Source organism: Miniopterus schreibersii (genome assembly GCF_964146895.1).
Source record: "Miniopterus schreibersii genome assembly, chromosome: 2".
Lineage (NCBI taxonomy): Eukaryota > Metazoa > Chordata > Mammalia > Chiroptera > Miniopteridae > Miniopterus > Miniopterus schreibersii.
The window spans coordinates 149390627-149417213 of NC_138102.1; the positions used below are offsets into that span (position 1 = coordinate 149390627).

The 26587-nt window shown below is 35.4% G+C and overlaps 1 protein-coding gene across 4 annotated transcripts in view; it reads right to left on the reverse strand.

Moving 5' to 3' along the window:
- CNTN1 (contactin 1) overlaps window positions 1-26587 on the reverse strand; it is a 266848-nt gene that overhangs the window by 76724 nt on the left and 163537 nt on the right. For all 4 annotated transcript variants that reach the window (XM_081131031.1, XM_081131032.1, XM_081131033.1 and 1 more), the window contains 7 exons: window positions 26385-26484; window positions 26048-26229; window positions 22413-22537; window positions 21649-21766; window positions 18167-18317; window positions 13389-13516; window positions 12917-13092 (listed from right to left, as the gene is read on the reverse strand). In XM_081131031.1, coding sequence (XP_080987157.1) covers window positions 12917-13092; window positions 13389-13516; window positions 18167-18317; window positions 21649-21766; window positions 22413-22537; window positions 26048-26229; window positions 26385-26484 — 980 coding nt within the window. The remainder of the gene's footprint in view (window positions 1-12916; window positions 13093-13388; window positions 13517-18166; window positions 18318-21648; window positions 21767-22412; window positions 22538-26047; window positions 26230-26384; window positions 26485-26587) is intronic.

Here is a 26587-nt window from a genome sequence, read left to right on the forward strand (position 1 = left end):
ATCTATGACAACACACTTTCCAGAAACTTCTAGGACATTCTCAACCCCTTCTCTTCTTTAACTTCCTTATAACTGCAGCACAAATACTGGACTTTATCCATTCCTTTTCATCACTACTGCCTCTGTCTCCCTCCAACCTACTGACATCTCTCACTGAGCTACTATATCCTATTTGGCCGCAACCTCTGTCCCATTTCACTCTCTTCTTTTCTCCATTTGTCACTCAGAGTCAGCTTTTAAAAAGGCAAATATGATCAATCACACTCTCTGTAAAAACAAAATGAAACCTCTAAAATGTGTCCCCTTCCTGGCTAAAAGTGTTATAATGGCTAACCTGGCTGCATTCTGTAGACTTTGTCCAATATTCCAGCTCACCTAGTGCCACCATTTCACTTACACTTTGCTTTCCAAAGAAACACTCCCTTTTTAGGACTTAAATGCATCTTGGCCTCTCTGATCTCTGGTTCTTCATGGTGATTCTTCTCCTAAAATCTAATCCTCTCATTCCCCCACTCCCTCGCCACCATCACCTAAGTAATACCCTCTCCCCACCAATACCAGTTCAAGTCATTTCCTCAAGCATCTTTCCCTTTTCTCTTGTTATATTTTATCACGGCACCTTTTACCTAATGTCATAGTATATGTGTCAATTGCAATGAAATATTTGTACAGTTATATGATTAAAGTCTGTCTCCATAGAGGACTGTAAGTTGAATGGAGGAAATACGCCTGTTTTGCTCAGCACTGTATCCCTGTGTTATGTATGTGTACAGCCTATGTGCTGTATCCACAGGAACCAACACAGTGCCAGGACCATAACATTAAATATACGTTGTTTGAATGAACTAATCAACTTGCTTATCAAGAATTCTGGCACCTGCTTTTAAGATAATATATGTTCAATTCAGCTACAAGCAGAATTAGCTTAGCAAGTTCATATAGCTTGTGGCAATTGTAGCATTTCATAAGCATATACTGAGAGTTATTTTGGCATCAGCATGAAGTACACACTCTTGCTACCTCCTCCAATTATTCCTTCGCCCAACTCCTATGTCCTAGACTCTGTAGACAACTTACACTTTATCATTTATTCTCTTTACTGCAGACCTGTGTACATATCACTTGCCTTGCAAAGATTCCCGCATCTCCTGCTTTTATCACTTGGCCAACTTCAAGTCACAGTTTAGATGTCCCTTTCTTCTCTGGAATTCAAAGCCTGGGTTAGGCATCGTCTTCTGCACATTTTCATTATAACTATCTCTTTCTACTATAATTGTTTAGCTGTTTATTCTATTAGACTGCAATTCCTTGAGAGAGGGACTAGATCTTATTTATTATTATACACAAATAACTTAATGAAATACATGGCATAAGGAGGAATTCAACAAATATTAAATATTACATAAATGAATTAATAAATATCTATTACCTAAAATATTTTCATTAAATTCTTTTAGTAATTTCATATGATTTTTTCAAATAAGATAATGACAATATCATAAATTAAAATAACTTAGTTGAGAACTGTTGATGTCCATACACATGAGATCGATTACCCATTAATAACATATTCCAAATTATTTGTACACTAACTCCATGAAGAAATACAAATGTTTTACGAGTAATGTGCAAGTTTATAGAGAGAAGAATGCAGTTAACATATAAGAAAACAGAAACCCATTTTCCCAACCTATATGTTTTATAGAGAATTTGGCCTTTTCCCAAGAGAAGCCTGCTCTTTGTTCTCAGCTTCTGAAAGGCAATTTATTTGTCTTTCTGTCCCAGAGTATCTTGGGTCATAGTGAACAGTCTAACAATGTGATTCAGGGTGGGAGTTGGCTGCAGCTGTATGGTTTTAAGGTAGGGGCTGGCCATGCCAGAAAGACCAACATTAGGACTTGAGGTGGGGGTTTTGGGCCATGTGATATCAGTCAATCCAGAGACTGAGGTTGACCATTTGGGCAATCAATCAATTATGCCTATGTGATTAAGCCCCAGTAAAATCTCTGGACACCAAAGCTCGGGGAAACTTCCCTGGTTGGCAATACTCTGTGCTTATTGCTGTATGCCAAGGCTGATAGAGTAATGCATCTTTACTCGGTGGGGACAGAACAGTGGACTCTGTGTCCGGTTCTTCTCCTGGACTCTGCCTGGTATACTGTTTCCCTTAGGCTGAGTTTAATCTGTGTACCTTTCCTGTAAAATACTGTAACCGTAAGTATAATAGCTTTCAGGGAGTTCCCTGAGTTCCTTCCAGCAAATCCAAACTGAGACTGGTTTTGGCAACTCCCAGAACTTGTAGTTGGTTTCAGAAGTGGAGATGATCTTGAGAGCTGTGCCCAAATTTGTACTTGGCCTAAATCCTCATACCATACTAAATAGAATTCTTCTAAGAGAGGAGGAAAAGAAATATTATTTTATTATTTGTAACTCTTATTTAAAAAATATTTGAGGAAAAGTGGAAATTTGTGAGGAAGGTAACATTTCTAAAGACTATTGGCACATATTTCTGAATAATTTTCTGGTGGAAAAATACAAAATAATTATGGTAAAATAAAATAATTTAAACACTATATATTTGTAAAACAGACACTTCTAATGTGCTTTGACATCTTTAATAGCACTGTACTTTGACACTAAATATTCATTAATGGAAGGATATTAAGTAAAGTCTTTTAAAACTATTATGACAGGAGATAATAGTTATATTAGGGAAAGGATAATGTTTGGTTAAAAATGAAAAGCACTTACTTCTATTATATGCTTTCATTATGTGAACTCACTAATTTGTTTGCTTCATGCATCTAAAAGAAAGGTAATCCTATTATTAAATACCTACTATTTCAATAAGCCATGTGCTTACATTGGAATTTTAAAAATAAGACACTTTAGAAATTAAAAATATTTTATTTAATTTTAAAATAAAGAAATTGAGGGCAAAAATAATATAAAAATAAACAAATTGTAGCACTTTAATTGCCCTCTGTAAAATATCTGAGTACTGTACACCTAATATTCTTTTTGTCCTTAATAAAATTGCTCTCCCCTTCCCAAAACTCTCAGCTTGAATCATATTGCTCATTACTTATTTTATTTTGAGATCAATAATGGGGTCATTCTTTTTATACTTTTTACATGTAATGAAAAACACAAACTGTTTTATGTCAAAATATTATATTGAATTTACACTTATTGAATCTTTAGAGTAAATTCTCTAAAACTCTTAACTATTCTAAAGGTTTAATCCTAAGCTCATTTTAAAAGTCAGATCATTTTTAAACATTAGGACTTAGGTGGGTAATGATAGGCCTACTTATATAAAGCAATAATAAGTGACTTTAACATTTATTCTCATGTGCTCTATATTTGATGAAGGTGAGGCATTGAAATGCCTCAGAAGGAAAGCAAAGGAAAAACATACTATATCCCTTCTGATATAGCTGTGTATGCATGAAAGCTGCCCTGAAGTTTTTATAAATGGTGCTACCACTTTTCATACCTCAGGAGAAGCTGAGGTTCTCAGTGGTCAACAGAAAGCTTACAAAGCAAGTAAAGATCATGGCCCTCAGCACATTCTAGCCACAAATTAGATGCGAACGCTCTCTATATTTTCCCCTAAAAACCACAGCTTGGCTGAATTACAAAATGCTTCCCTTCACATGAGGAGAGTTGAATCACATACTGGAAATGGTGATAGCCCAGCGCAGGGTTATTCCAAAGTGTATATGTGGTTTACCACTTAGAAATTCCCCAAATTTAAATCAAAAGACTTCCAAAATATAAAGGCCCATATCTTCCCCTCTGCCATGAACTAACTCATTCCTGCAGTATAAAGGAATCTGAATTACTAAGTTGTATTAACAACTGAATTAATCAGAATGAAGAAAGAAATGTTACAGATACGGTACACACATAACGGCTATATGTCAACAAAAGCATCTCTTTTGTTCTGTCAGAGTTCAGAATGAAGGCATAGATATTGAAGGTGAAAGGAAAGCATATCCTTTAAAGAGAACAGTCTGGAAATTTATAAGAAAAAATTATTATATATGTATAATACGTGCCATATCCGTGAAAAACAAAAAAAATTCTTTTTTACTTTTGACTGGCCAGGTTAAAGAAAAAAATAACTATAGCAAATACATCGTATGCAACTGTAAACTTGAACACCACCGTCACGAACAAGACTAAGAGCAACTATTTAGTAAAGGACTTCTAGGTGCCGGGAACTATTATAAATACTTCACATGTGCAAACTCCCTTAACAACAGCCCTGTGCAACAGGGGCTATTTTTAACCATATTTTAGAGATGAGGGTGCAATACTACAATACCTATAACCACTACTGCTGCTCCTGCTGCGCCTGTTAACAGGATGCTACTGCTGCTGCTACTGTTCGTCTGTTCTGTGCCGCCGAGTGGGCTCTGAGGCTGGCGACCCTGTGACTGAACGAGGTCCGCAACGTCCTGTCCTCAGCAGCCTGCTCAGCTCCTGCGGGCGCATGCTTATGGTTTCTTTTATGGAGCCAAACCATCCCAAATTTGGTTTTCCTCTTTTCCCGCTGCCTTCTATTTTCCCCAGCACTATTGTCTTTTCCAAAGAAACCCTGCCTCAAATTATTGGGAAGAAAAAAACTCACCAGGGATAGATGGGGTACCAATAGAATTATTTCGAGCCACAGAGACTTAATCTGTCAAAATCCTAACATGAACATGTCAACAAATGTGGAAAACAAAACAAAGGCCAGTGAATCGGAAACACTGACTATACATCCCAGTCTTTTAGGCAAGAGATGCCACGGAGCGCGGGGACTACAGGACCGTGGCTCTCATTCCCCCCAAGCGAAGCGACGCTCAGGGCGAGGCACCCAAGGCTCCCACCTGTAGGGGGCAGGCAAGGCCAGATGCGCAGGCGCTACACATGCTGCTGTGAAAGCTGCGGCCTCCGCGAGAGCCACTGGCCCTGCCACCACTACTCCCGATTGATAAAATGCCTTTTAGATATGTGGCAATTGCCTAGCTGTTTTACATACACTGTCTTATTTAATTTATAATTCTTAGGGACATACTTCTAATACTTCCGTTTTAGAGAGAAGAAAATTTGAGATTTTGAGTGAAGTTACTGGTGGAAGGCTCAATAGTTAGCATATAAGTCATGAGATTTAAGTTAATAATTTGGTAGGTAAAAGTGGATACTTTCTTGTAGCAGGAAGAATACAATATGTTATTGTTTTATCTATATTTTCAAACATAAGAAAATAGAAAGAAGAGTACAATGGCCATCTGTATACCAACCAATTAGATTCAATAACTGTAAACTTCCTGCCATATTTGCTTTATCTAATAACCTAACTAGCTAGTCCTATCTTTCCTTTTCTCTATCTACTACCTATCGATAGCTGAGCCCTTAAAAAAGAAATTATTGATACCATCATATTAATTTTTCAAAACATTATGTTGAATCTGCAAAAAAAGTAAGGCCATTCTCTTACATAATCACAAAAACATGTTCATACATAATTAATTAAAGTCCTAATATTCAAGTTAGTGTTACTTTAAGTAATGCATTAGCACTAAGATTGAAGGAAAAAAATCTAAAAACATATATGACTTAAAAAACATTAAAATGAAGTAAAGTTATTGAAAATATAAAAATTTACATGACTTAGGAAAGTGGATGAGCAAAATTACTAAGTCACCCAGTATTTATAGAACCAATGGAAATGTTGAACATACCCAAATTTGACTATTTTGATGGCCAAAGAGTCCAATTTTGATCAACGGGCTCCTTTTAAATTAAAACTCAAAAAAGAAGAAATTTTTCTTGAGGTCTCTGCTAAGCACTTTGAACGATGGACAAAAACATCAAAGCTTTGGATTTAGACCCCATGTTTTAGAGTTGAAAGGAAATTTGGATATCATTTAATTCATATGGTTTTTAAATTGGCTCCCATTAGCCTCGGGGTTCTAAAGATCTTCACAGACCACTTGGTAGAAGGAAGAGATCAGAACGGGGTGGGTTTTTTTTTTTTGATAGACGAAAGTGAGAAGCCCTGTGGTTAGGGCTTTGGTCTGCAGTCTCCTTCCTACCCACGCACACATACGCGCACACAGTTTCTTCAGTCAGAGCAACCTTACATTTATCTTTAAAATTTATTGAAGTTCTGATTCAAATTTTCTTTGCAAAAAGGATACTGCTGCTAAAAACTTTTAATCGTTTTTCAAAACTTCTGTTGTAGCCCAACTTCCTCATATGACAAATGAGAAGCTGGAGGCCCAGAGTAACTGTTTTGCCCAAGGTCGAGTAACTCTTCAATGGCAAAACAAGAACAAAAATCCAGATAATTAGTATTCTGTTCTTAAACAAACTGGATAATTTTTTTGGAATACAACAGCTAATGACAAAAAGCATATTTCTAGTGTGATATCAGAAAAAAAATCAAAGTCCATGATATAAAATATTAAAAATTCCCAAGATAAAGTATTTTACATGCTTATTTCTCCCTCTTTTTATTTCAAATATTTACTGTACTTTGCAAGCACAAAAACCAGAATAATTACTGTAGCAATGCTTACATATGCATGGAGTTCTATGTAAAACAATCAAGTCTTTAATTTACTATGCATTTCTGGAGATTCTTCCAAGCCAATACACCTCTGAAGACTTGATTCTATATGTGCTTAATTCCATTCAGTTAGCATTGCCACCGACAAATGCTTACTAAGAACTAGGCTATGGGATGCTATGCTAGAGAGCAACTTTAGCTCACATGGTCTCTACATTAGAAGTTTGATCATCTAAAGAAGCTAACACAAGTGTAGACACATCTAGTGAACATAGATACCTACCTCCATGTTTACTGATGGAAAGAGCAAATAAAAGACAATAGTTAGGTGCAAGTAAAGATTATGAAGGGAGTAAAAGAGAGGTCAGAAAAGTTTTATGGTCAGAAGGACATGCAAAAAGAGAGGTATGACAGAATTCTCTACCTCTTTTCCAATTAATTACTGATAAGAGCAGAGAAAAGATTTGGCCACAGGTAGAATGCTTTTGTGAGTTTTGTGTGGGTCACATGACTGTGTCAGGGGACTATACACATTTTACATATTTCTTTTTCTCTTCCACTGCTCATCAGAACATGATCTTAAATTTACAAAACACAGGAAATCTATCCTCTACTTCATACTATTTTGGCAAATGTTTAATTCTTATAAATTTTTTTTTGTCCTAAGCACTCCTCTGCTCAGAATATTATAACCTCTCTTTGTTTCTAACATTTCAGGCTTAAAACCTTTCAGGGGCCACGCCATTTATTCCAAAGTCTCTTTTTTATCTCCCTTTAGAGCAGCTTTTCTCAGCCTTGGCACTATTGATAATTTGGACCAGATAATTTTCGGTTGGGCATTATAGGATGTTTAGCAGCACACATGTTAAACAGATGCCCACAATGCGGAGCCATCCTCCAACCACCCTGCAGTTATAACAGCCCAAAATGGCCAAAGTCACCTTGGGAGGGAATTGCTCCAAGTTTAAAAGTAGCACTTTAGGGTTTATATCATCTCTCTTTGCCTGCCTGGTCTCGTGCTCTGCTTTCTTTAGCTCTGGTTTGATCTTTGCCTTTTCCAGAATTGCTGCCCAACCCTCCTTTTCTCTTCCAACCTGTTGCTCCATAACTCTGGGCAATCTTGACCTTGTTCAGCAGTGAGCAGAGAAACAATGAAATTGAAAACAGCAAAATGATCCCTTATTTTATTATTATTATTATTGTTTGTCTCTCACTCTCTCCTTTTGCATGTCTTGTAGAAGCAAAATTTCTGTTCAAGTTCATAACATGCTCCAATACAGAATATATATGTCTCACTAATATTTAACATATTTTTGTGGCATGTTCAGTATAATTAATATTTTCTTAAAAAAAACACCATATAGCCTAAGGGTAAGAAATATCTTCTTTTGTTATGAAGGGTGTTGTCAATGTAGTTAGAACAAATGCATGTCCATATACCTGCAAACACATACACCTACCTACCTAAAGGAAATCACTAAGAATTGCCTAGAACTTTATAGTTAGACCACCAGACACTCTACAGACTTGATTTACAATGTATTGCAAAGGCAGCTAATAGTATAGGGAAGGCAAGTAATTTGGAAAACTTCAAGCGAGCATAAAAGGTTCATTAAACAAGATTATAGGATAAATTATGAGTTGAACATTGCTGCCTTACAGTGTTTCAAACAATGGGGGGAGGATTATCTAACTAGACGTAGGCATGAATATTAACCGATGGATCAAAAGCTGAAGTGGTGGAGAGTCAGCCCGTCTGGTTTCAGATCCTCCCTCTGCTACTAGCAAGGTGTGTGATTACTTTGAGCAAGTTACTTAATCTTTCTAATCCTCAGTTTTTTCACCTCAAAAAAATCAAAGAAAAAAAAAAATCACAATAAAACGTGTTCCATAGAGGACTGCTGTGAAGATCAAGTGAGAAATACATAGAAAACATTTAACCCAGTGCTGGTCAAATAGTAAGCACTCAACAAATGTTGACTATTTATTATCTCTTTACTGCCCTGAGCAAGGAAATACAGAGAATTTTTGTCTTGGATTAAGTGTCCCATACAGCAAGCAGAGCAAGAATTAATTTATGAGACAGGAGATGTGTAATAAAAAACAACACTGGCAAAACACTTTTGTCATTTTCAATGGGGAATGATTGCTATATTATAAAGAGTATACTAATCACGTATAATAGGCCAGATCTTGTGCCAAGCACTCTAGAGGCATTCTCTCATTGAATCCTCACAAAAATATCATGAAGTAACTGGTTTCGCAAACCCAACCAAGTAACCTGAATGAATTATTAATAAAATTGTACAGAGGGGGAAATCTGAGGCTTAGACAGGCTTAATCATAGGCTCAGTCACAGAATAAGTGAAAAAATGAAGCCTAGGGCCCAGGTCTGGTGGTGGCATAGCTTCGGAAGTATTCATATGGCATTTGTTAACTCAATGCAGACAAGCAATTAGCTTCTTGCTGAAGTACAATTCTAACATTTATTTATAATAAGAGAATCAGGAAAAAAATGTATTGGCAACAGCCAGAATTGGAAAGTTTAAGAAACTCATGTGCTTAACAAAGATAACAGCTCTGACAGGAGAGTGCTGTTAAATAGTTGAAAAAAAAATGACTCAAGGTTGATTTCGAAAGATAGGTGTCTATTAAAAATAATTTCTGAAGATCAAGTACCTTGGTGGATAGTCCAAAGTACTTTCAAGAACAAGAGAGATTATAAATTAAATTGGTAAATAAAATGACTGTCTTTTGTATTTAAGGGAGTAGATAGCTATTAAATTAGAAAATTAAAATAGAAGCCATTTCATAGTTGGACTTGGAAAATTTTAAGTTGGACTTGCCACATAACTTAGAATAAAAGAATGTGATGCCAAATAAACTGCTTTAACAGCATATTGCATCAAAGTTTCAGATTTATTAAATTTATGATGATGTATATTCTAAACATCCTTCTGTGCATAAGTTCAAGTTTAAATGAAGCATTTACTGACCCTGATCACAAAACAATATAACACTCAGTGAATATTTACTGAATAAATGAAAAAATAAATGGCATGACAAGTAAATTAGATACATAACTCCTTAATGTTGCTCTGTAATCAGTATTAGTGTTTACTTACGGCTTTTAAAAAATTAATTTCAAGGAGTTTTACAGAAAGCAGGATCATTAAATGTAATGGCAATGTTATTTTTACCTTTTTAGTGCTCACTATAAATTTTTTAATATATTTTCAGGTAAGACATTACAATTCAGTGTCTGTCTGCATGACAGTGTGCTGGCCATCAAAAGTCTAGTTTCCTGCTCACTATAAATTCTGAAAAGAAATGCCTATCTTCAAAAATGTATAGTTGCTTTATTCCTGATAATTATATAGATACAAATGAAAAAAGCATAAAGGAGAAATTTAAAAATCATCTATAATCACAAATTTTAGACATAAGTACATGGGAAAATGTATTTGTTTAATTTCATAATCATTCCAGACTGAAATTTGAAACCTTATGCAAGGTTGCCACAGGGTGGTCAAAAACAGGAATAGCAAGCTGAAATTAAAGCAGACTTGATTACTGAGTAAAATTTCTTATTAAATTAAATCGAAAAATAAAACTTGGGTTCTTGAAATAAAAAGTTTAAATCTTGAACTCTATAGTCTCTTCATTAATTATAGCTTCTGATAGTAACTTTGCCAATTAAAATTATTAAAACACAATGATGATAATGCCATCAGTTTCATAACCGTGATAGCTACCAAACATTTACGTCTGAGTTTTAAACTCACAGAGTAGCTCTGATTTATTTTGGAACCGTACCTGTGTTTGTCTCCCTCAGTGTTTTACTCGCCCTAGTGCCTGTCACTCTTCCTAACGTGTGGTATGTGCTCAGGACAAAATTTTTAAATGAACAAATGATACTCAATTATTGAAATGTTACCAGAATTTTAAAATGTATATATTATTTAGGACATCAAAAAAATTGTATACTGCTATTTTTACCCACACAACTTGAATAATAGACATTGCAGTCAGCAATGGTCCCCGTTTGCATTTCCTGTCCCCAATACCTGCTGTCTCTATTATGTTTTCATTCACTCAGTTTTAGACAGGAAGAGCCACTCCTTAGGACAATGGCCTACTAAGGTGCCCAGAGCAATTACTAGCCAGTAGGACTGTCTTCCAAAGGGTGGATCAAACACATATGGTGTTTCCACTTGAATTCTGTGTTGTACATTTCGCAGTGAAGCCTGACTTTGAAGTTTGCCTTAAAAGAGAAGGAAGATGAGAGGAAAAGCTTTATAGGTTTCTTAGGTTCCAAAGACAGAATTCAGTTTAATAATTTATTTTAAAGGATTCCTATCTTTTTCCCCCCTCTTTTGGTATTTAGAGAATTGAATCCTATCTGTCCATCTACAAAGTGTTAATACGTGCGTGTGATATTTTCACTCAATTAAGTCGGGTATTTAGCCAGTGAGTGTGGACTGAGCTGAACCCAGAGTTGGTGAGCCCAGAGCACAGCCTGCAGTTAGGGTTCTCCTCTGGATAAGCTGAGGGGCAACTACATGAACCTCTGTGGCCACCATCTGCAAAAGGAGGGACTGTAGTAATAGTCAAAGTCCTTACATTTTTATGGTCTGCTTTATTATTTATTTCTTAATTAGTACTCCAGTTATTTCTTTATTTTCCACTCCTTTTAAAGCAAGGGGCTCTTCTTCTATCTCCCTCTCTCCCTTTCTTAATTTCTTTTTTTTGAAATGCTTATTTATATCAAGGAACACAATGTAACTATTATGATAAAGGACACCAAGAGGTTCCACATATGAAGTTTCAGCTTAATTTAGGGCAATTTATACCCCAACACCCATTTATAGAGACTTCGCGGCAACTATTGGCTACTTGTATGAATTATGGTTGTTACATTTTTTGAATTCTTCAATTTATAAAACCAAGAGTCTAAGCAAATTCAAAAGTCTATTTTTTAAAAATAAGATGTCTGCTTAGTTCATTTTAGTTTTTGTTACATCGAACTGAGTGACATTTGCTTTTCTTGCAAAACAAAAAATTTGAAGAAGTTATTAAGATACTGGTGTCACTTTTACTAGTGTTGGGCATGGTTATGACTAAGCATATCAACACAGTTTCAGAGAGGTAAGGAAAAGATCACTTGGTATAATGTTAAACTAGTTCTCTGACAGTTCCCAGGTGTTATTTTTTGAAGTGTAAGTTTAATTCAGAAACAAAGACAATCAGTGGATTGACTGTAGACTTACACTTATAACTAAGTCTGCTGGATTAAAAAGAAAGAAAAAAGAATTACATTTAACATATGAAAGACATTAATATTGATGATTCATCAGTAGTCATTCTACGAATCTATTTAGTGAAATTTAAGAAGAAATGTCTCCATCTAGTAAAAGTCAGTCTTAACCTGACTGAAAACTTATTTTGACTTTTTAAAGTAGTTCTAGAAGAGTTTTTACAAAGAGCTAGACTATTTGAAAGTATATTATTATAATATATACCTACCAATCTTCAGATTTCATAGGACTTTTAAAATCCTAACTATTTTATAGTTCTGAATGAACTCAAACTCAAATTTTATTTCTATATTCATAATTGACTTCTAAAATTAAAATTAAGGTTTTATTAACTAAGCGTATATTCTACATAGGCCTTGAGGCTCCTGAATAGACACCCTTCTAGAGAACAAACTGGTAGGAGCAGTGCTCAATTTGTTTCTTAAAAACTTTGTAAACTAGGCAGCCCTATCAATTCCCGCATTACTTCCCAGTCTTTCACCTCTATTTTCTTTATATCTGTACAAGGACATCCCTATTTTTAATTAAAGGACTTGTGTCATGTATCCTTTCCTGTTCTTAAAGTAAAACAGCCATTTCACCCTTTTCAAATTACAGGGATTCTTTTTCCCAACCTCCCCATATATGTATTTTATCTATTCCTTACCCTCAAAGAATAAAATAAATGCCCTAAAGTAACCATTTTAACAAAAGATAAGTTCTATGCTCTTACCTCATTGAAAGTCAACGTGAAGGCACTAGAACCTAGTGTACAGATATACTGAGGGGTACTACATCAATATAAAAACTGTATTATAATTAAGGGAAAATGGACCTAAAGCATAAATGTTTATTGATTAATATTTCTACCAAAATTCTCAGGGCTAGCCATCTTTCAGAAAGGTCGAGCAGTACTCTGATGAACAAAAGGAGACCTGTGAAAAGCTTTTTTTGCCTGTTTTTCAGTCTCATGTAGATGATTATCGCAACAGAGCTGCGGGGCAGACCCATGGGGTCACTGGGATGTTAATAAAATGAAACTTAAAACACATACCATAAAATTCCGCTGGTAATGAATGTTCTCTTTGTTGAAATCGATCACGTAGCCATTGAAGGACCAAACGAACGTGAGATCCAGGGCAGGATCAAAGGAAGCGGCACACTGCATGGTGGCATTTTCTCCAACCGTGATATCAGCGTTAATTGGGGCCAATATAATTCGCGTGGGATCTGCACATTTTAAAATAAAGGAGGAAAGCACAGTTGGAGAAAATATTATCTGCTACATTAGAAGAATACAAACCAATATATCCTGATTTCTCTGTGTGAAGGAATACGATGTTTTCAAATTCAAATTCCAGGAACAATTTCATCACGCAAGAGATCTGTCCAGAGGCTTTTTAAATCGAAACTTATCAATACGTGACTGTCTCAGAAGCTCAGGGCTGACCACTTCTTATAGTACATTAGAAATGCATCAATGTCAAACTAATAAAACAGACAATTTTAATTAAATGCTTTCTTACCTGTGATAACAAGAGTCCCAGTGCTATTAGCCTTTCCTCTATTATTTTCTGCAAAGCATGTATAGATACCACCATCATTCCTTGTAATGTTATTGATTTCCAAGCTGCCATCTTCCCAAATGAGTGTTCTATTGAAATGAAAAAAATATGTAATCCATAAAATTAATTTCATTAAATATATTATTATTATTTGTCTTAGATTACAGACATTAATGTTATTTGATTGAACATTTTACACAAATTTGTTGACAGTGAGACATTTACTTTTTTAAATTTTTATTTATTTATTTATTTATTTATTTATTTATTTATTTATTTATTTTAGTGAGAGAGAAGTATTGATTTGCTGTTCCACTTATTTATGCATTCATTGGTTGCTTCTTGTATGTATCCTGACCTGAGATTGAACCCACAACTTTGGTGTATTTGGACATCACTCTAATCAACTGAGAATTGAGTGACCCAGCCAGGGCTGACAGTGAGGTTTTAAAAGAGGGAACACTGTAGCCTTTGTTTATAATATTCTCTCTCAACATTGACAAGTTGTTTTAGAAAGCCACCTTCATCTTTTTTCGTGGACTATAGCAGTCAGTGGTCTCTGACTTCCTGCTTTTACCCTCGCCTACCCATAGTCTCTTTTCCTCATGTCAGCCAGGTAGGAAGACATAAATGACACATCATATCATGTCACTCTTCTGCTCAATGATGCCACTCAATAGCTCAAAACCATCCAGTGACTTTGCCTCTTACACATAGTAAAAACCACAGTCCTCTGATTGCCCCTTTAGGCCCTGGACAATTTCACAGTTTCTTCCTCACATCCTTCAGGATTTTGGACCTTCAGAAAGGTTTACCTGATAATTCTAGCTAGTATTGCATGCACACACATGCAGATGCATGTGCACGTGCACACGAACACACACACACACACACACACACACGGCACTGCTGTCTTGGCATTACCCATCCTATCCTTCTTTCCTGATTTTTTTTCCTAATACAAATTTCATCTGACATACTTTAGTTTTACTTATTAACCTATCTATCCATTAGATGGTAACACCTTTATGTTAGAAATTTATATCTGCTTTGTATGAGGCCATGTATCCAACAGGTAATAGTATCCATTAACTCATTAGAAAAAAAATCTGTGTGTGCCAGGAACACATTCAGGAGTGAGGCACTGATCACTGAGTAGTCATTCAATCAGTCTTTTTTTTCAGTGAATGAGCTACACGGAGTCTAAAGGAAGCAAGTGGTTTTCCATATGCCATAGGTTCAAATCAGTCATAGTCCTCAAAGAAATAAAATCAGGTCTTCCAGAAATTGAAGACCTGGGCTTCAATTTAATATTGACTCGCCTTTCACTGGATATTTACCTTCTTTAAATGTATCATTTCCAAAAATTTTATCATTGAAGCCTATTTTATTTTTGAAGCTTTGTACAGTACATGCCAATAATTCTTCATATATTCCATTTTAAGGGCCACACTTGATAAAGGAAAAATGCTATATATCTACATCACTAATAAAAATCTCCATATAAGATTTTTCCACCAATAATATATTCCAGGATTCTCTTTCCTTTGTTTAACTATCCAGTTCCAACTTAAGTTCATGATAGAGTACATACTTTCTGCTTCTTGAAGAAGAAATGTACTAATAAAATGATATAAACATAAAAGTGATTATTTGATACTGTGGAAGCTGTGACAATGTGCCTCTACGTTCTTCAACTGTAAGGAGTGTCATTGATTCCCTGCCCCAGATGCTACACCAGAAACCATCACAGTATTTGAGCCAAGACAACACTTTCTACAGACAGCTCTCAGTCAGTGACTGAGCCGGGAGGGATTTTAAGGCGGGCCTGTCCCTGGAAGACACCAGTCTCCTTTGATGGGCACCTTAGCTAGAGGACTCTCCAGTGGCCTTACCATACTCTCTTAGAGCTGCCCGCAGTCTGTCACTTCCACCCAGCTTTCATTCCTTCCCTCTCTCCTTCACCTGGAGTAAGACCTGCATCTTGGCCGAGGGCTGTCCCGTCACCCACCTGCTATCCTCTCTGTTTTCTCTCCTATGCATTGAGATTAATAAATCTCTTTCATGGTTAAACCCATATCGTATCTGCTTTTCGTAGTTCCATATTAACACAGTACCAACATTAACATGTCACGATTTTTTCTCACTAAGCTTTAAAGTAAGTCATTAGCCAATTTTTACCCCATTTCCATTTAATTATTTTGCAAGTAAAACAATAAAATTATAGTCAAGTCACAATGGAAACAATAGCAACAATTATTCTTTCTAGAATCCACACTAATAGACTTGTTTTTTTCATGAATATTAGCTCTCAATTGATCTTTAACATCTTCAAAAGGTATACTTCCTTATGGATTTCATCCATACTTTCAAGGCAGTCCTTCCATGGCATTAAAATTAAAATTAATTTTTAGTAAGAATGTGTAGGGAGCTTGATTTTTTGGTGATAATGGTCCTTATTCTTAAGTCTATGTAGATTAAACTCCCAGGATCTTATTCTTAGTTTCAGATAATATGATATGGATAAGCAATCAGACAAATTAAGGATTATCTGGTCTTTAATGAATTATTTACTTATTGTTGCCAAAGTTGTTCCAGGATAATCTCTATCTTATTTAGTAGTTTTTAAAGCATACAGACTCTGAGGTAGAAAAGAAGTTTGGAGATATTCTCCCATAATGGCTCCCATAATGGATCACTTTATAGCTGATAACAGTCTATCAGATATAAGTGAATAACTACAAAGAAATTCTGTTAGAGAATCTATATGATTTTAGCCCAAAATAAAATCATACAACTGAGAACTTAATTACAACTTATCAAGATTTATGTCTCCTCTCTGCTGATTGCAAATATTGCATAATCCATTTTACAAGCCAATAACCAGGAACAGAAATAAATTTGTAATGTGGAACCAGTTTTTTATAACTATATTAATCAGAATAAAATTTTAGTTATGCTTAGTTTTTCAGTTATTCCTTGAATATTATTTTTCAACAGAAATATTTTACTTTTCTAAAAATAATTTATGAGTTTACCTTTTCTTTATACACACTGTTTTATAACATTCAAACTCATGTTTACATCAAATACTATATCAATTATAAAGAGGTACTGAAATAACCTAGATATTAATGGATAAAAGTGGTGAACAAAGTTGGATTTATAGATCCTTTCTTCAAAAAGTAATATAAATTGATTCAAAGACTTTGGAAATATTATGGCAGGGCTAAAATAGTGAAATTTTAGGAAGTAGACTTCTTTTTTTGAACATATTGATATTTTAAAAAAACAAGTCCATGAAATGTTTGGTTCAGAGAAATCCTTGTTTGGAGAGGCCTGTAATATTGGTCCTCATTAGAATTGAAGGAAAAAATATTTTTATTAAGGGTTAATGTTTCAGCAGCAAACTGAACAAATTGGTTCTTCCTTTAACATTGATTCTTCTAGTATCATTTCATTAAATTCTTAATAATGCGTAGTGAGACATATTAACTGTAAAAGTTAACATGTTCAGGGAAGCAGCTGCTGTCCCTGCACAACCTGTCCCTCCCATCCCACCTCTGTCCCACGCACAGCCATTCTTGTGACCATCCTGATAAGAGAGCTGTGTTAGCATGTGTTCATTCATAGGACATGACATGAGTTTAAGGTTTTCAGTTTGGAGATTATCCATGTATTTCTAGAAGGTCACTTTAACCATTCCAGGCTTTAGATACATCCATGTAGAGATGATAACGCTCATCTTACCTACTTTATTGAATTATTGTGAAGTAGATCTATCTTATACACTTGGCCAGAATACTCTTTCAAAAGGCAAAACCTTTTTTCCTTCCTTACTTAAGCCTTTAGTCAGGTTTCCATTACTCATTGAGGAAGCCTCAGCCCCTCAGCATAGAAAACATTGTTGTTGATGATCTGGCTTACTATGGCTCATCTCTTAAAACTCTCCTCAATTTTCCTCTAAATACAAGCCAAACTGATCTCAGTTCCTGCATTCTTTACACATGCTTCACTCTCTGCTTCAGGGCTTTTGCACATGCTACTCTCACTGCCTGGAATATTTACTGCTCCCCAACTTCACATCTCCTTCCTGCTATTTCCAAATATGACTTTCTCCTCTCCAGTCTTTAGTACTCAATATAACCATACCTTCTTCTAGGAAACCTAGAAAGCATTCAGTGTGGCTCTTATATAATAAATAATTTATGTAGGTCACACGTTTTTCGTTTCATGCCCAAGACACCAAAACATTGGTAGATGACCTACTTGTTAGGAAGACGAGACGCTTCTATTCACTTAAGAAGAAGGGAAGAGGTGATTTGTACCTTGAAGCCATCTTTTTATTTTCTTACTGAAATATTTAATAAGCTAATGGCATGAAATTAAATAAAATGTGAATGGAATTAGATGCCCTTATTAGGGGAAAAATAAGTTAAAGGGATTCTATTTTATTTCTTATTGTTCATTATTTCTGTGGCCTTGGGCAGTTTCCAAGAATCTGCATTTCAGTGCTCTAAACTTCTTATAAATTATAGAAGCCTAAAAATTAAATCCTGATTATAATAGATACTGACATTGTGGGGTAAGTGCTTCTGTTCATCTTAGAACTAGAATATCTTCTGTAAAGAAAAATTAGAACAAATAACATTTACATCATTAATATGAAAGCAAGTCCTCTGTAAAATAAACTTTCCCACTTAGGGAATTCCAGTTGTATGTGTAGTTTCTGCACTGACCTGCTGCCATTGACAAGCCACTCTGTCCCTTTACTCCATGAAAATTTTGGTTTCGGTGCAGCTTTAGGCTTGCATTCGATTACAACCCTTCCACCTTTAGCAGCCAGGATCTTCTTTTTCATAGGATTCATTTCAAAAGTTGGAGCCAAAGCTAAAAAATAATAATGAAAATTAAAAAGTATTATTTTTCTCTTTTGTTGAAAAGAAAAAAAAAAGTCTTCTATACATCTTTTATTTCTTTTTAGTTACTAAAGATCAATTTCACCTAATATTATCAGCTATGACCAAAATACATTTATACCTAATACTAATATGGTTTTCTTTTTTTAAATAACTTTATGGAGTTATATTTAACTTATAAAATCCACCAATTTTAAATGTATAATTCTTGGTGATTTCTGGATTATAATAAGATTTAGTTACAATCAAACACTATGTATACATATTTACCTTGAAGGTAACATCTAATTCAATTATTTTGACTGATTGTACAAGAGAAGTACACCTTGCTCACTGGCTATTTCAAGCTAGAACTAGCCCAGGCGGCCAGCTACTTTGGTCAGCAAGGTGTTTAAAATTACTTAAATTAATGTAAGTGCAGGCACAAGTTATCTCATGACTCGTCAGTAATGGTGGGGCACGGAAACACATGTATACTCTTGACCGGTCAGCAAGGTGTAAGTAAAAGGCTGGAGGAAATTGAGCACCATCCTTACTGTATACCTATAGTCATAATCAATACACTGTAAATGAACTGTCCCTACTTTACAAATGAGAGAAGTGATATCTATTAAAATTATATAATTTGCCAAAGGTGTCACAGACAGTAAGTATCAGGTACAATTCATATTAGAATCTAGTTCCTTGTGATTTGAAAACATGCTTTTTTTCATTAAGTAACATGACTCCTCTCTCATTAAACAAACATTTATTGAACACCAACTGTGTACAGATACTATGAGATGCCAAAATGAACAGAGAGAGCCCTGCCTTCTGAGGAATAATGGCCCAATTAATTGAGGAGGGCATAGTTCATGGGTAGTTATTCCTTAACTACCTCATTGTACAGAAAAATAATTATGAAAACAGGATATAGAGTCTCATAAAAAGTTACTCCATTGATGGAATGCTCTAACTTTCCTTAGGGTCCCCACATCTAGCTCATTTCTCAATCTCCTTGTCTATTAGCAGAATCAGGGTTGATTCCATCCATTGATTCCCACACATTCCAATCATGTGTAACTGTGTCCTTTCTGGAGGCTTTTTGGGGCCCAACTATAACTTTTTTTTTTTTTAATTTATTGATTGATTGATTTGAGAGAGAGAGACAGACAGAGAGAGAGAAAGAGAGGGAGAGAGAGAGAGAGAAAGATTTGTTGTTCATTTATTTATGCATTCATTGGTTGATTCCTGACTGGGGACTGAACCTGAAACGTTGGTGTATTTGGTATATTGGGGTGATGCTCTAACCACTTGAGCTGCCTGGCCAGGGCCAGAGCCAGGCCTAAGTATATCTTTATTCAGGTTTTGACTCTTCATCCTCTAGGCCTGTAATTCTCAAATTTTGTCTGTGCATCAAAATTATCTGAATACACTGACAAAATATAGATTCAGTAGGTCTGGGGTAGGCTTGACATTTGGCACTTCCAACAAGCTCCCAGGTGTTGCTACTGTTCTGGCTGCTTTTTACAGCAAAGATTTAGTTTATCTCATTGCTGTTTTTGTCTGTGTTTTGATAACTGACAGATAAAAAAGTAACCAGCCAACTGGTGTTACATACCTCGTGTGTCATATTTTGTATAGGCTCAATAAACATTGTGGGTGACATATTGCTTGTGAAATATGAGACAAAGTTGAATAGAATTATATTCAAAAGTCAAAATTTATCTAGAAGATGACCAACTTTCTTGAATAGGTTCAATTTTAATGAAATAATTGATTTGGCATGGTTATTTAAATAACTTCATACTCATCTAATATTTGAATTTCCAGGGAAAGAATCTAGAATATGTTGCCATATATTTTAATAGTGGGAAGGAATGAAAGAACAATTCTCACCCAACTAGGAAGACATGCTTTTTTTCTTTTTCATTCTTTACTGGGCCTATTAAAAATAGTATCTGATATAGAGTGCTCAACCAATATTTGGTGGATGAATAAATGAATTTAGACAACTAAGGACACTCCTAAAGGTAATAAACAAATACAGATGAAGACTAATATAAAAATGCCCAGGAGCATTGCTCTCAGGCTGAAAATGTTCAGTTTGCTTAATTACTACATTAATAGTCATTACATGATTGAAAGACTTAAGACTTGAATATAGAGAGATGTTCAGCCTGAACTGTTGAATATTCATATTCTTTGGTAATACATTATGATAAACAAGAAATTTTAACAGAAATTATAAAGTTTATATTTGTAAAAAAATTCAAACTCATTTCATACCTTCCCAAAGAGTCTATATATATATATATATATATATATTTTGTGCTCCATACCAAAGTAGTAACATATGAAGCCTAAGCTGGAACATTTGCTTGATACCCAAGTAAACTAGATTAAATATATTATCAAGGAATTTTGATTTTGGGAGGAAAATGGAATATGATCCTCAACATTATAATAAGTGGCAGGGAAAGTAAAAATTAAGAAAACTTCATTTTTTTTTAAAGATGGTTTATTTTTAATACTTTCTTACAGTTATCTAATTTCCTTTCATATTCTTTTAGTGTACTAAATTTGTAGCAATAGCAATGTTTTAAAGTATTTCCCTTGGTGTAGCAAGAATTAAATCAGGGTAAATAAAAAGGAATGAATAGAGGGCACAGGTAGGGGAATTATTTTTGGCCAGCAGAAGACAGACATACCTTCGTGTGGATGAAGAGATAAAAGGGCAAGTGTAGTAAGGTTTAGATAGTTTTGAGTGAAGGATGGGAAGTTGGAATATTCTATTTCAAAGGGTTTCAACTTTCATGGAGAAGTAAGAAGGCAATATGAAAGTGGAAGTCAGCATGGGGTAAGGAGCTTGAAGAGTGTCCTGAGGGTTCTACACAGCAATTGCAGGGCATGAGGCCCAGGGCCTGGTACAGCTAGCAAGTGCTGCACACTCCTCTGAGGCTGGCCATATGCCTTGTGAGAGCACTCACCTTCAGTATGGGATTTTCAGGCAACTCTTTAGCTGCCCAAATGTAGGAGTGAACAAGATTTGTAAAAAATTGGCATGCATAAAGTTTTCTTTACCATTTAAAAAAATTTTTTAAACTATTGCACTCCACGTTGCCTTAAATGTATTTACTATTCCTTAATAAAAGGAAGAAAAAGCCAATAATATTCTAGTTTAAACCACATTTTAAAAGTTTTTAACTAACAATTCTAGAACATAGCATAAAATCAAATATGATCTATACATACCCTATGATCATTTTTTTAATGTGTTGCTTTTTTGCTGAATGTTAACAGAAACCAGAAATGATACTGACCTAAGATCTTCAACTCTGCATTTGCGTAAATGGCTCCATATGTATTTTCAGCTATGCACTGGTACATGCCAGCATTTTCAAAAGTCACATCATACAGTCTCAATTCTCCTTTATGATACTGCAAAGAACACAAAGGAAAACACATTCCCTCAATAAACTTCGACAGAAAAGCTTTCATTTAGGTATGGGCTTGGTTGTCATTTCATTTAAATACATTATTCTGCCCACTGTTAACTAAGCCAAATGAAGTGGGATGTTCGTGGGAAAGTAAAACCCACTTACCATGGCCAGTGGCTCTGGTTTAGTCACCCCACAGAGCTGAGAGTCCACCTTTTCCCCTCTGGGCCCGGCTGGGAGATGACAGAGGGAAGGTAGAGAAGGACCCCGCTGCTGCTACGTGTCCCCGGGCCAAAGGTAGGACTTTTGCTCTTACCTCTCTTTCTTTGGGGTCAGGAAAACAGTGGCAAGAAAAAGAGAACACTACCAGGTAGTGGAGATGGGTTAGTAAAAAGAGGGGTAAAAGTGGAACAAAGGAAAATATAAGGAGAGAGAAAGAGAAGGTAGATATACGAATGCAGAAAGTTGTTCAAGCTGAGAGAAGACAATTTATGTTCACTTTCTTATTTCCCTTTGTAAAAGAAACTTTTATTTCAGGGCCCACATTTTCTTACTCTATTGACTCTTCTGCTATATTTATCCCAGGACCACTAGAAATGGGGACTGAACATGGGCTCAAGAACCACAAGGCAGCTGAACGTACATACCGTGTACCCATTTTTCAGCCACCGGATAGTAGGGATGGGCTTTCCTGTGGCCACACAAGGCCAATAGAGATCACTGCCTATATCCACCTCTGTGTCATTGATATGTTCTACCCATTCGGGAAATGCTAAAAAATAAAGAACATTGTAAATGTCAAATGTAATTCTCAATATTCATCATGATCTTGAGTACAAACACTACCTTTAGTTGACCTTTATTACATCAGCTATTGTGTGTGCTATAAAATCAGTGTGAGAGCCCTTGAAAGTGAATTCCCATAGGTCTGCAGGTAAATTTTATCATATATTAGTATAGCATGAGTTAACTGTAATTCAATTAATATAATTATTTTTCTACATATGAACCATGTTATTTTAGAAAGCTAATGCATGCATAGCAGTAATTTATATTTATAACACAAATCTTTCAAAATGACAAAGTTCTAAAGAATTATATCTTAATTGATTATGACACCGTCTCTTCCCTTTTGGGATAAAGAGTCATTTTTTTGTTTTTCACACTCTTTCAGGTATACACTATCTTTCTTTTGAGGTAACTTTGCCTAGTAGCCACTGGAACATGACTTGGTCATTTAAATGCCCTTTAGATATTAGAAACTACACACAGTAGCTATAAAGGGTGAAATCCATGCTTGAGAGAAATTGATCTCAGCCTCATCAGCTGATCTGATCTACTGAGAGCTTAAAAGAATGCTAGCAATTTCCCCAAATAAAACAATATTTCTAGGTAGCAAACAAATAAACAACCTGATAATCTTTTTGAGTATTTAAGTTATTTGAGTTAAGTAGTCCAAATAGGTATAAGTAAATAAATTAATATAAAATAAAGAAGTAGCCCAGCCAGGCATGGCTCAGCGGTTGAGAGTCGACCTAGGATCCAGGGGATAGGGGTTCGATTCCCTGTCGGCACATGCCCAGGTTGCGGGCTCCATCCCCAATGACTCTCTCATCATTGATGTTTCTGTCTGTCTCTCTCTCTCTCCTTTCCTCTCTCTGAAATCAATAAAGATATATTAAAAAAATTAAAAAATTTAAAAATAATGAAGTAGATAGGAGAGAATCCTAAATAGAGGATAATATTTTATTCAATTTTCTTTGAAAATAACTTTGATCATATTCATTTTATGACCAAGTTAATAAACATATATTTTATAAAGTATTTAATGTGTATAAATAACAAAAGACATAAAACATTTTTTTAATCCATACCTGAGGATATCATTTCATCTATTTTTAAAAAAATATGTTTTTATTTATTTCAGAAAGAGGAAAAGAGAGGGAGAGAGAGAGAGAGACATCAAAGAGAGAGAATCATTAATTGGCTGCCTCCTGCACGCTCCCTACTGGGGATTGAGCCCACAACCCAGGCATGTGCACAGACAGGGAATTGAACCCATGACCTCCTGGTTCATAGGTTGACGCTCAACCACTGAGCCAATCTGGCTGAGCTCCATTGATTTTTAGAGAGAGAGGAAGGGAGGAGTAGTAAGAGAGCAAAACATCGATATTGGTTGCCTCCTGTATATGTCCCTAGAGGGGATCGAACCAGCAACTTATGTTTGTGCCCTGACCAGAAATCAAATCTGCAACCTTTTGCTGTATGGGACAGTGCTCCAATCAACTGAGCCACTTGGCTAGGGCAGGGCATAACACATTTTTATTATCTCACCAAACTCCAGAAACATTATGTGTATATATGTATACATTTATATTTTTATAGTACATATAATTAATTCAGTATATTTTTTCACTTATCATTATATTATGTCTGTAACATATGAAGATTATTTTCAAATAAATACTGGTAATATGTTATATTAATTGAGAGAGATTTTATTTTGTATGTAATCTTATTAATACATAAAACAGGAATATCAGCACCATTCCTGCCTTGGCCTCCCACAGATGACACAGAGATGTCACATTAAAAAATAAAATGAGAAGAATAAATAATTGACTCAGCTTGATACATCCTATATATGGTTTAATTATGTAGCCTTCTGCTTGTTTAATTAGACCAAAAGATAAAACTTTGCATGCCTCATTAGTAAAGGAGAAATAGCAGTTCCCTTAAATTACCTCCTATAATTATCTGCTCTGTCACCTGGATTCTTCTGAGGATTTACATATTAGACAGGTAAGAAATCTACTCTGCTGAAAACCTGGAGCGTAGATTTCTTAATATGTTGAATTAGAACTGATTATAAGCTCTAGAAACCAGACAGAGAGTGCAGCTATATTTTAAAATGTAAAGGTTCTAAGCAGAATTTTCCCCCTCAGGAGGCCACCCATGTATACTTGGTATATATCAAGTGAGTCCTGTTAGAGAATTAGAAACACAAGTCTGGAGGGCAGAGAATATGTCCGTGTTAGAGTTTTGTGACTGAAGTAAAAAAGAGCTTCAAAGACTAAACCCCGATTGTTCCAAAGTTAGAAGGGCATGGAGTTAGGGGGAGAATGAGAGTGGTGTGTGAGGACAGTCACACGGTGCGGGTTCCAGATGGAAGGCCAGAAAGGGAATCATGGAAGAGGGAGGGGTGGCCTGTGGCAACTGCTGTTGTTAGATCAGGGAAGATACAACCAAACTGACCGTCAGCTTCAGCAACATGGATGTCACTGGTGATCACAAAAACAAAGGATTCAGTGGAGAGGTGGGAATAAAAGTCAAATCAGAGTGTATTTAAGAGAAAAAATTGGAGACACCATTTTTAGAGAGTATAGACAAATCTGTCAAGATTTTTATTACTCTTTTAGGGAAGAAAATAAGAAAAAACATGAAGCATAAGCCAGAGTTAAAATGATTTTAAAGAAGGAAGAAATAAGAGCCACTATATGCTGATAGGAATAAACTACTGAAGGGAAAAAACTAGTTACTGTATAAGGAGGGGGGATTTGTGGGGCAATAACCTTAAATAAGTTAGAGGGGTAGAATCTAGTACACAAATGGAGGTGTTGCCCTCGGATAGCAACTGAATTTATAGTAATAAGAGACATGGGTAGAGGCAAAGGTATTGGGTAGATGGGGGTGGCAGAAGGTGGAAGTTCTAATTAAATTACTTCCATTTTCTCTGTAAAATAAGAAGCCAAGGTACCAGGTGAGAGTAAGCTTGGCAGAGGAGGTGTTATAAGTTTGAAGGAAATCATGAAGGCATGAAACATTCACCTGAGAGAGTGGTAGAGTAAGTGGACCTGGGGAAATACAGTGTAATTGCCAGGTAACGCACAGGATTCACTTAAAGTTAGTGATGAATAATTTACAATGAATTAATCAGCATGGTAGTAGTTATCCCAAGTCATATTCAAGTTTCTGGGTTCAGGCACTGAGAAGCACAGAGCTAGATTTTTCCAGGGTTAGCCTTTGCAAAGGTAGGAAGACAAAGTAGAGACAAGAGTGAGCTGAGAGGGTTTACAGGGGAATGATAATGGTTGATCACAGATCCATGTAACTCATATGTGTGACTTAATTAGATGTAAGACAAATATTTCATGTTTTTCCATAATGGAATAGATATCACCGTTGTTAAATTATTAATCACTATATACTAGTTTTTCAAGTATAAAAATGGCTATAAAAGACTGTTAATGAAATTCATAAAGAATTAAAACCATATATCTACCTTGAACATAAATTCTTGCCTGGTGTCGGTCCTTTCCTCTAATGTTCTCGGCCTCACATTCATAGGTGCCTTCATCTTCTAACTGAATATTGAAGATCTTCAGGACAGCCCCAGAAGTACTGATCTCGGCAGTGCTGGGCATGGGTTCCAGGACCTTTCGCCACCGGATATCAGGAACAGGACTTTAAATAGGAGATACTAGAGCTAAGTGTCCACAGTGCATATGAGGCAATCTTATATTTATGTCTATAGCTAAACATTTACATCATTTATTTCCAAAAACAGTGCAAAAATTAATGTATTTTTATATATGTTCATGAAACATGTATATACTTACTTGCCAAGTGCAAAACACTCTAAGGTGACATTTTGTCCCATTAATGCATATATGTCCTTGAACTGAACTACAATATCAGCAGGATATGGTTTTGTTGTCCCTAATATTAAGGAAAACAAAAATATCAATGCATTAATAAGCAGAATAGTTTTTTATTAACAATGTGATTTTTTGTAGTATTAGAATTGATTCAATATAGATGG